The sequence below is a fragment of the Raphanus sativus genome, chromosome 3, assembly GCF_000801105.2.
Source record: "Raphanus sativus cultivar WK10039 chromosome 3, ASM80110v3, whole genome shotgun sequence".
NCBI lineage: Eukaryota > Viridiplantae > Streptophyta > Magnoliopsida > Brassicales > Brassicaceae > Raphanus > Raphanus sativus.
The window spans coordinates 17,670,912-17,682,614 of NC_079513.1; the positions used below are offsets into that span (position 1 = coordinate 17,670,912).

Below are 11,703 nucleotides of genomic sequence, written 5' to 3' on the forward strand. Positions count from 1 at the left end.
GGAATTCATCATAAAATGAGTTAAGTTAATTAAACATATAAACAATTTATATAACTAATATAAACTTTCATTATATAGCATACTAATAAATTAGTACAACTGGTACAACTTTATCATTTCAGAAATAGACAAAACCAATTTATTATTTCATAAGAAAAAACACAGTCAAATGTCTAAATTGGTAAGTATTCAGAAAGTATAGTTCTCATTTATTTGAAGTTTACAAAAAAAAAATTGACAATTATTAAACCACTTCATAAGCTTACATCATCTAGCTTATACTTTTAGTGTTTGTTTACTTGTCTAGCCACTTTATATTAGAAAAAACATACACCGAGCATTTGACTATTTTTTTCTTATGAAATAATAAATTGGTTTTGTCTATTTCTGAAATAATAAAGTTGTACCAGTGAATCATAAATTCAGTGAATCAAATCAAACCTGATTTCAAATATCTAAAACTAAATATATAAGTGATTGTTATTTTTTTTTTAACGTCTGGATCGATTATTATCGATTAATTATACTATTACAACTATGAGAATATTACAAAGACGATTTTACAGCCGACAATTCAACCACCTTGTGAGAATACACGCCTGACTGCAACTCCGAGCTGTTCTATGAGATTCATGTTCGATGGTACGCCATGCACCAAGCTGAAGATCTCATGTAACATGTTTCTCCATAATCTGCATAATTTGGTATTTTCTAGGGTTTGAACCCCAGATCTCCGGATGTAAAAGCATTAATGAACTCTTAGTCAAACCAGTGGACCAAAGGGTATATACAAAAATATATAAGTATTTATATATTTTAAACTATATTTATATATGTGGTTATTGATATGTATGTAACTAATACTTGTATATTTTTGTATATATGCTTAGTTTCAGTTCTTTTTGTATATATGCTTAGTTTCAATAACCACATATATAAATATAGTTTAAAATTCTATTAAACAAAGTATTTGAAAACAATTAAATTATTTAAAATTATCCAAATTAACCATAAAATGATATTTTAATCTGAAATAATTTAAATTATCCGAATCATCCGAATTATGCAATATTGTATTTGAAATATCCAATATTTTATCTTATATCGAATTACAACAATAACTGAACTGAATCTGAACTGTGTGGTATCCTAATAAATATGTGAACCAACTCAACTCGAACATGAAACTATCTGAACCGAAATCGAGCCAAAATTTTTAGTTGTTCTTATATTAATCCTCCAACCCCTACCAGAATTATCTAATACCCAAACTGATACACACGAGATGCCCATGTCTAGTCTCCATCGTGAAAACCAAAAACTCGTAATGTGGAAACTATGTTAAACAAGTAAAGTGGAAATTGCGTCGGTGAGAGTCATAGGCAAGATCCAAATCTTAAGAAAATATATAATCGCTGTTATTAATATTAAATCAAGAAGTGGTCGTCCCACAAAACAGTACCACGAGCCTTGTAATGATGTTCAAATATCGAACTGCACTTACTTCGATTCACGCCAGCCAATATTCACGTGTTCATATTCGTATTTAAATATATTAGGTCTTTTGACCAAAAAAAATATATTAGGCCTAAAATGTCTGCGTCTCAACACATCTATATATATACACGTTTGACAAAAGAAGAGAGAACGGAACCAACAAACACATAACTAAAGTATGGACCTCAAGCTCAACTTCAGGCCAAGCTTCTTCTTCTTCTCCTTTCTGATTTTCATCTATCTTCTCCAAAAACCTGATTTGGGATCAGCCTCTAGTCCTAAATGTATATCCACCGAGCGCCAAGCTCTTCTCACCTTCAAAAAATCACTTACTGATCCTTTTGGTCGACTCTCTTCTTGGTCCGGACCGGACTGTTGCAACTGGCGCGGTATTCTTTGTGACAGCAGAACCAGCCACGTCATCAAGATTGATCTCAGAAACCCGAATCAAACACTCAGACCCTATGACTATTATGGTACATTTCAAAAGGGTGGCTTGGGGGGCAAGATAAATCCGTCTTTGACCCGTCTCAAGTTCTTGAGCTATTTGGACTTGAGTTCAAATGATTTCAAGTTCCTGAAGTTCCCGGAGTTCATCGGCGGCATCGTTAGTCTAAGGTACCTCAATCTTTCATTCACAACGCTTTCCGGTGAGGTTCCTGCTAGTTTTGGAAACTTGTCGAAGCTCGAGTCTCTTGATCTGTACGCTCAGCCGTTTAGTAACTATTTCTATAAGAAATATTTGCGCGCAAGCAACCTCGGGTGGCTATCAGGTCTGTCTTCTTCACTGACTCACCTCAACTTGGGGTTTGTGAATCTGAGCGGTGCTGGTGAAACCTGGTTAGAGGATTTCAGTAGACTCTCGAAGCTTAAAGAGTTGCATTTGTCCAACTGTGAGCTAAAGAGCTTACCCCTCTCTTTGCCTTCGTCTGCGAATCTGAAGCTCCTTGAAGTTCTTGATTTGTCTCAAAACTCTCTCTATTTGCCGACACCGAGCTGGCTATTCGATCTCACCAGTCTCAGAAAGCTATTCCTCCAAGAGGTTCGTCTCCTGGGGTCGATTTCTCCCGGATTCAAGAAGCTTCAGCTTCTAGAGACGTTAGTTCTGTCTAGCAACGAACTCTCGGGAGAAATCCCGGCGGTTCTTGGAGACCTTCCTCGGCTTAAGTATCTCGACCTTTCGCAGAACTCTTTCCAAGGTCAAATCCACAGGTTTCTCGACGCCTTGTCCAAAAACAAAGGAAACAGCAGTTTGCTCTCTCTCCGTCTTAATTTCGACCGTTTAGAAGGGACATTGCCTGAGTCGTTTGGAGAGTTGTGGAATCTTGAGATTCTGGAACTTACAGGCAATCACTTCACGGGCTCCATCCCTTCCTCGGTAGGAAACATGGCGTCACTGAAGAAACTTGATATTTCTTTCAATGACATGGACGGGACTATCCCAGACAGCTTGGGGAAGCTTGAGGAGCTTGTGGATCTTAACTTGAGGGAGAACAAATGGGAAGGTGTTCTGCTGAAGTCTCATTTCGTCAATCTTAGAAGCTTGAAGAGCTTCAGTCTCAGAACTGAACCAAACAGATCTGTCGTCATCAATCTGCCATCTACATGGGTTCCTCCTTTCAGACTGGAGCTGATCAACATAGAGAACTGCCTGATCGGCCCGTCGTTTCCAATGTGGCTTCAAGTGCAAAACAAACTCAACTCCGTCACACTTAGGAACACAGGGATTGCAGATAAAATACCTCACAGCTGGTTCTCGAGAATAGCTTCCGATGTAACTGAACTGTATCTAGAAAACAACAGAATCAAAGGTACATTACCTCAAAACCTTGTGTTCCCGAATTTAGCAGCCTTCGATTTGAGCTCCAACAACTTCGAAGGCCCTTTCCCTCGTTGGATAGCAAATGTAGAAGAGCTTTGTCTTTACCAGAACAACTTCTCGGGCTCTCTTCCAGCTGACATTGATGTCTTGATGCCAAGAGTGAGAAAGATCAACCTCTTTCATAACAGCTTCACCGGAGAAATCCCATCATCTCTATGTCAACTCACAGGACTGGAAAGTCTCAATCTAAGAAACAACCGTTTCTCTGGTAGTTTCCCAAAATGCTGGCAAAGTTCTTCCCAGATTTATGAAATCGACGGGTCGGAGAACATCATATCAGGCGAAATACCAGAGTCTCTCTCTGTGATACCTCGTCTTGGTGACTTGCTTTTGAACCAGAATGCATTGGAAGGTAATATTCCAGACACGTTTCAGAACTGCTCTAACCTTAAACACATTGATCTTGGAGGAAACAAGCTGACTGGGAAAATTCCATCGTGGCTAAGTAAGCTGTCTTCTTTGTCCATGCTTCGTTTGCAGAGTAACTCCTTTGATGGTCAAATCCCAGATGATCTATGCAGCGCCCCGAGTCTACACATTCTGGATCTCTCCGAAAACAAACTATCTGGCCCGATTCCGAAATGCATCGGCAATCTCACAGCCATTGTGCAGCATAAAAGCGTTGACGAGTACTATGTATACCAAGAGATACGCGATAGCATAGATCTTTCTGGAAACAACTTAAACGGAGAAATCCCAGGGGAGATCCTAGACCTCGCTTACCTTCGAATCCTGAACTTATCAAGAAACTCCATAGCAGGAAGCATTCCCGGGAATATTTCAAAACTTGGTCACCTGGAGAGGCTTGATCTATCAAGAAACAGGCTTTCTGGTTCCATTCCTGAGAGCTTGGCAGCGATATCTTCTCTGAATACCCTGAATCTTTCGTTCAATAAACTGGAGGGGAGCATACCTAAGCAGCTGAAGTTTAACGATCTGTCCATTTACGTTGGGAATGAGTTACTCTGTGGGAAACCACTTCCTAAAAAGTGTCCAAAAAAACAGTAGACTGTTGTATCTAATTGAGCATAAGATGCTAAGACAATGTATCTGTTTACTTTCCAATATTTAACAAAAGTTATCAGCTCGATGTTGTAACCACTTACCGGAGTTAGTCTTGTCTGCTTTAGTCATGACTTCTATTCCTACAAAGGAAAGTTATATGTATATTGTATACAAATTGCTTTTTTTCCTTAAATTTATGAAATGAAATGATATGAAAAATTTATTCCTACAAAGGAAAGTTAAATAATAAAAATTATGTATAATCTATCATTTTATTTAATTCCATATTATCAAAATAAATCAAAAATTACATTATCCATATAAGAAAATTTTAGATTTTTTGTTATGCGTTGTATTTTAAATTTTTAAAATGTTTATAAACTAATAAAACTGTTAAAAATCTAACAATAAAAATTTTGTGACCAAAGATTTTTTTTTTATAACAAGATACAAAAGATCATAAAACCATATGATTAAGAAATATCATTTAATAAATATTCAGATTAAAAATCATAATATTTCATATTAAAAATTTTATTGAAACTTTTTAAAATGAATATAAATTACTATTAAATTAAGTCTTATATTGAAATTTTTGTTAACAATGATTTTAAAAAAATTCTTATAGAAAATACAAATGATCACAACATTATATGAGTAGAAAGTCTCATTTAATATATAACTATAATAAAATATACTATATTTCTATGTTAGTATCATTTAAATTAAATTAAATTATATATCATTTAAAATAGATAAAATGGATTGTTTAGATTTAGTTACATAAATAACAGTGATTGTTTTGATTTAAGTGTTTGCACCAATTTAACCATATATGTAATAACTTAATGTTTCTTTATTATTTAATAAATATTTATTATTTTATTATTTTGTAATATGTAAATATGTAAATATGTAAAAATATGTATATATAATGCTCACTCCTTGAAGACGTGGATCTTGATCTAGTTTAGTACTAAATCGTGTTCATCAGATTACCAAAAAAAATCACGTGTAGTAGGCAAGATCCACATCCTGAGGAAATAAATAATAACTATTTTACTATCAAATCAAGGAGTTTTTTTATCAAAAAAAAATCAAATCAAATCAAGGAGTGGCCCTCCCATGCACTTATTTCCATGCACGCCAGCCATTTTTTTTTTTTTTGATTAACCAGGTCGGAGGTTCGGGCCTTCGGCCCTAATCCCCCTACCTAGGCCCGGAGCCAGCCTGCGTATGTACCTGTTAAGGCCCTGGACACTCCTCCTACTGTGGAAACCCAGAAGCGCAACACCACCAACGGCTGCGCTTAAACCAACTGAGCTGCCACATCCGTGGTGACACGCCAGCCATTTTTCACGTGTCCATATTCGTAGTTAGATATATATAAATGTAATAGTCTAATATGTCTGCGTCTAAGCACATCTATATATTAACGTTTGACAAAAAAGAGAGTAAAACGAAACAAGCAAACATATAACTTGAAGTATGGACCTCAGACTCAACTTCAGGCCAAGCTCCTTCTTCTTCTCCTTTCTGATTTTCATCTTCCTGCTCAAAAAACCCGATTTGGGATCAGCATCTAATAGTACTAAATGTATATCCACCGAGCGCCAAGCTCTTCTCACCTTCAAACAATCACTTACTGATCCTTCTGGTCGACTCTCTTCTTGGTCTTGACCGGACTGCTGCAACTGGCGCGGTGTTCTCTGCGACCGCAGAACCAGCCATGTCATCAAGATTGATCTCAGAAACCCGAATCAAACACTTAGGCTTTAAGGTGGGTTAAAAGAGGGTGGCTTGGGAGGTAAGATACATCCGTCTTTGACCCGTCTCAAGTTCTTGAGCTACTTGGACTTGAGTTCAAATGATTTCAACTTCCTGGAGATCCCCGAGTTCATCGGCAGCATTGATAGTCTAAGGTACCTGAATTTTTCATTCTCGTCGTTTTATGGTGAAGTTCCTGCCAGTCTTGGGAATTTGTCGAAGCTCGAGTCTCTTGATTTGTACGCTCAGACGTTTAGTTACGATGGTTCAAGTTCATATAATTTGCGTGCAAGCAACCTTGGGTGGCTTTCGGGTTTTTCTTCTTCACTGACTTACCTCAACATGGGGTTTGTGAGTTTGAGCGCTGCTGGTGAAACTTGGTTACAGGATTTCAGTAGACTCTCGAGGCTGAAGGAGTTGCACTTATTCAACTGTGAGCTCAAGAGCTTACCTCTCTCTTTTCCTTCGTCTTCAAATCTGAAGCTCTTTGAAGTTCTTGATTTGTCTCGAAACTCTCTCAATTCGCCGATACCCAACTGGATATTTGATCTCACCAGCCTCCGAAAGGTATTCCTCCAATTCTCTGATCTCCATAGCTCGATTCCTTCGGGATTCAAGAATCTGAAGCTTCTAGAGACACTTGATCTGTCTTATAGTAGACTCTCAGGAGAAATTCCAGCGGTTCTTGGAGACCTTCCTCAGCTGAAGCATCTTGACCTTTCTGAAAACTCTTTCCAAGGTAAAATCCACATGTTCCTTGACGCCTTGTCCAAAAACAAAGGAGATGGTTTGGTCTATCTCGCTCTTAATTCCAACAGTTTGAATGGGACATTGCCTGAGGTGCTTGGAGCTTTGAGGAATCTGCAGATTCTGGATCTTTCGTTGAATTCCTTCACGGGTTCGATCCCTTCCTCCGTAGGAAACATGGCGTCACTGAAGAAACTTTCACTTCATCTCAATTCCATGAATGGGAAAATCCCGGAAAGCTTGGGGAAGCTTGATCGCTTGGAGACGCTTGATCTATCAAATAACATGTTTTCTGGTGCTATTCCTCAGAGCTTGGCAGGGATCTCTTCGCTGAAGGAACTTTATCTTACGTTCAATAAACTGGAGGGGAGAATACCTAAGAATCTGAAGTTTAAAGAACCGTACATTTACGAGGGAAATGAGTTACTCTGTGGGAAACCACTTCCTAAAAAGTGTCCAAGGAAGCAGCAAATTGCTGTAGTTAATTGAGCATAAGGTGCTAAGAAAATGTACATGTCCAATATTAATAATAAAGTTACCAGCTCTATGCTGACGTTGTTGTAACAACTTACATGAGGTAGTTGTGTCATGACTTCTAACTTATGCAAAAGAACTCTTTTCATTGTATTCTATTCACCAAGACAAATTTTGTGCATAAGTCCATGGGATCACTTGCCAAAATGAACCAATCAATCCTTTGAAAAGCCGCAAATTCACATGAGCTTCTCCAGGTTAAATCTAAATAGTTCACGCTTAACAAGAACAGTGCACACATTCAACAAGAGAAAGAGCCACTTTAGTTTCTCTACACATAGAGCTGCCTTTAGGTTAAGATTGTGACAACAACAATGGCTCTCCACAACTTCATTCGAAATTCACATCATAAAGATTGTGTCTTTTCACATTGGGAAGCAATGGAATCATATGAACAACATTGTGATGAACAACATGATGAGCATGTTCCATACGTACCAGCATGTGATAGAGTAATGGAGGGTATGCGTGACTCTATTACTATAGAGATGGCAAGAGGAACTAGACTTCCATATAGCATCAAACATGTATGGTTCTTTGTCAATACAGTAATTAATGAGTACGGTTATTTGCTTTGATTGGCTTGTTAATCCGGAACGTACTGACACTGTCTCTCTTTTCAACTTGCTCATAAACCATATGACAGGAAGCTATTGATCTTCATGAGTATTCTAACGCAAAGCTTGAGAAGGTTACTCGTGGAGCATTTAGAAGGTTGGCAATGTTCTGTTTTATGCTTCAATATATCTTGTGTCTGTCCCTTAAGTGGCGCTCACTGATTTTTTTCTGTTTCTTCTGTAGCTTCAGTGTCTTATGTAGTTTCTTTTGTTTTTCTTTTGAGTGGTGCTCACTGATTTTTTTTATTCACCACTGTTTGAAGCTTCCTTGCTAGTTTGATAATACACTTTTAAAGATATGTTGTATTTTATTTTCAAGCTTGCTATGCCATATTTTGTATTGAGAGTACTGATGCTTTATTTGTTGACTTTGTGCGCAGATGTTCTGGTTTTGATAGTACTGATGCATATTGACATTTTGCTCTCAATTGAATTTTTCAGGTTATAATTGTTGGCTCAACTGTTGAAGTTTGAGGATTGAATTGTGTTTCTCAAGTTTGTTATCTTTAAAACATTGTTATTTACCAATGCTTTTGAAACCTTGTTGTCTTAACAAAATCTACTATTTGACTGCAATAAATAAGTTACATAGTATTTAAACTTAATTTAAAATGTTTTTCTTATTTAGTTTGTTTTCTTTCCACGGAATTTTTTTTTTTTTGGCACTCAACTAAAAACTTTATTAAATCACTCCGAAGAGTCAGCTACAAGAGCTGACCAAACCGGATCGTCCAAAGTAACAGAAACAAAAGAATCAGAGCGAGCTCGAGCTGCTTTTGCAAGACAGTCTGCCCGTTGATTCATACCACGCGGTATATGAGAAATAGAAAAAGAATCAAAACACTTTGAAAGAATAACTATGTCTTCCACTTCCTCTGCCATGGATGGCCATTCATCTAAGCTTTGAATCAGTCGTACCAACTGTAGGCAATCAGTTTCGAAATGTATCACCCGGATACCACGCTCTCGCACCATCTTCATCGCCCAGCTCAGTCCCCTAGCCTCCGCATGAAGCGCTGAAATTGTACCTTCGTCATTTCTCGCTCCCGCCAGCCTCTCTTGGTCAACGTCGAGGAGCACAAACCCCATGCCCATCTTCCGTTCCTTCTGAATCCATGATGCGTCTACTTGGCATCGGAACCGTGTCCTTACTTGTTGCGATTGGACCGGGTCTGGTACCTCAATTTCCCCTGCTACCACCTCTGCCTCCGTCGCTGGTAAAAGCTGTGCGGCCTTCCAATTTTGTGCCTCTGTTACCGCGAGCTGAATTGTATCCAAAGGGGATGTATCAGCTCCATTGAATATCTTGTGGTTTCTTGCTTTCCATATATACCAGAGTATCCATGGGAAAGCCTCCATGATTTCTTTAGGAGTTCCTTGCTCTGTTGCTCTCCACATCAGGTGATCAATATTCGTAAATAAAGCGTTACACGGGAATAAGCCCGGAGAAGTAGGAATGTCTGAGATTGCCCAGCATTGAAGAGCCGATGGACACTCAAATAGTAGATGGTTTATGGTCTCATCGTCCGCACCACATCTTTGACATGTTCTATCAGTCGCGCAGTGGCGATCACAAAGTCTGCTTGCCGTAGATACGAATCCGGATATAGCTTGCCATATAAAGTGTTTAATTTTCCTTGAGGTCTTGAGTTTCCACACTTCTTTTTTCAACTTCGTCACGCTAGGCTCCATCCCCTTTTCCAAATTCTCTTTTCTTCTCTTGTTTATAACTTCGTATCCCGAGCGGACTGTATATGACCCTGATTTCGTATGCTTCCACCGGTATCCATCCCTTCGTCCCAACTTACTCGTTTGTATTGCAAGGATCTTTGGGATCTCCTCGTCCGCGACCAGTTCCCGAAGTATAGGCTCGTTTCAACTCTTATCCTCGAAGACGATCAGATGGTGGACCATGAGATCACGGTCCATTATCGTACCCCTCGGCAGAGCTGGTCTCGGTGGTTCAGTAGGTATCCAGCAGTCCTCCCATACCCTCGTCTCCACCCCTGTACCTATCGTACACAGTAGCCCTTCACTAAGCACGGTTCTCGCAGTCCATATACTGGTCCATCCATATGAGGGGTTATTTGCCTTTCCTACGGTCAAGAGGTTGGAGTGTCTGTAGTATCGGCCCTTCATTACTCTTGCCAGTAGTGAATCCGGATACACCAGTAGTCTCCATGCCTGTTTCGCTAGCAAGGCGAGATTAAAATCTCGCGAATCTCGGAAACCCAAGCCTCCCTCCTCTAACGGGACACATATTTCATCCCACGCGATCCAATGTAGTCCTCGATTGTTTGCCTTTGCACTCCACCAGAATCTGGAGATAGCTCCAGTAATCTTCTTGTGAGTCTCTTGTGGCAGGAGGTAACAAGACATAGTATAAGTAGGAATCGCTTGAGCTACCGACTTAATTTGTACTTCTTTTCCACCTTTGGATAGGAGTTTTCCTTCCCACGAGTTGACTCGTGAGTTTAGACGATCCTGGACATAAGCAAATACTTGCTTCTTCGATCCACAAATCTTCTCGGGCATTCCAAGATACATGCCCATACCACCTTCTCTATTAATACCAAGTAACCTTTTTAGGTCTTGTTTAGAGGATGCTATGACCTTAGAACCGAACATAACTGAAGACTTTGATTTATTCAGCTGTTGTCCTGAGGCTTTCCCATAGACATCGATAATTCTCATCAGTTCTCGACACTGACTTTGCTCCGCCTTACAAAAGAAGAGGCTGTCATCAGCGAAGAGTAGATGAGAGACTTCCGGACATGCTCTAGCAATTTTCATTCCAGAAATCTTCTTCTCCCGCTCTGCTTCTCGAATCTGCGCAATCAGAACTTCTGTGCAGAGGATAAAAAGAAATGGCGATAGAGGATAGCCCTGCCGGAGTCCCCGGGAAGGGGAGATGCTGCCTTTTGCATCTCCATTTATCAAAACTCGGTAGGATACTGAAGTGACGCAATTCATTATTAAGTTTATCCACCGCATATCGAAGCCCATCTTTTCCATTAGAGCCCGGAGAAAATTCCACACAACTTGATCGTATGCTTTACTCATATCTGTCTTGACCGCTATGAATTTCGAGTTGCAGCTCTGGTTTGTCCTCAAGGCATGAAACATCTCCTGCGCCACTAGAATATTATCAGTTATCAACCGTCGAGCCACAAAGGCTGATTGTATTTCAGAAATCAATGAGGGGAGTATCTTCTTTAGACGGCTCGATAAGATCTTCGAGATAACCTTATAACTTACATTGCATAAGCTTATCGGCCTAAACTCCGTCATCGAGGTTGGTCTATCATTTTTTGGAATTAGACAAATGTTTGTCTGATTAATCCGCTCGTCAAACTCCCCGGATATGAAAAAACTCCTTCACCATAGCAATGACATCGCGACCAATCACATTCCAGAATTGCTGGTAAAAAAGGCTTGTCATCCCATTGGGGCCTGGCGCCTTATCAGTGTTTATCGAGAACACTGTGCCTCTTATCTCTGTGTCCGTAGGCGGAGCCATCAGTGATGTGTTCATCTCTTATGTTACTGTCTCGGTAATACACCGGATACTTTCCTCTAACTCACAGGGATTCGAGGTTGTAAACAGATCCTCAAAATATTCTACAGCGACTTGTTCTATCCCTTCCTCTGTCT

The 11,703-nt window shown here is 39.3% G+C and overlaps 1 protein-coding gene across 1 annotated transcript; it reads left to right on the forward strand.

Annotated features, from left to right (window-relative positions):
* Positions 1-1,675: 1,675 nt before the first annotated feature.
* On the forward strand, positions 1,676-7,387 carry LOC108830420 (receptor-like protein EIX2). The gene is made up of 2 exons (XM_018604019.2): positions 1,676-4,346; positions 6,192-7,387. Exons 1-2 carry the CDS (start codon positions 1,676-1,678, stop codon positions 7,385-7,387), a joined length of 3,867 nt encoding a protein of 1,288 aa, XP_018459521.2.
* Positions 7,388-11,703: the final 4,316 nt, after the last annotated feature.

Coding starts and splice junctions, on each gene's coding strand:
- LOC108830420 (XM_018604019.2), top strand. CDS start 1,676: ATGGACCTCAAGCTCAACTTCAGGCCAAGCTTCTTCTTCTTCTCCTTT. Junction 4,347..6,191: donor CGTTGGGAATGAGTTACTCT/GTGGGAAACCAC, acceptor GTGGCTTGGGAG/GTAAGATACATCCGTCTTTG.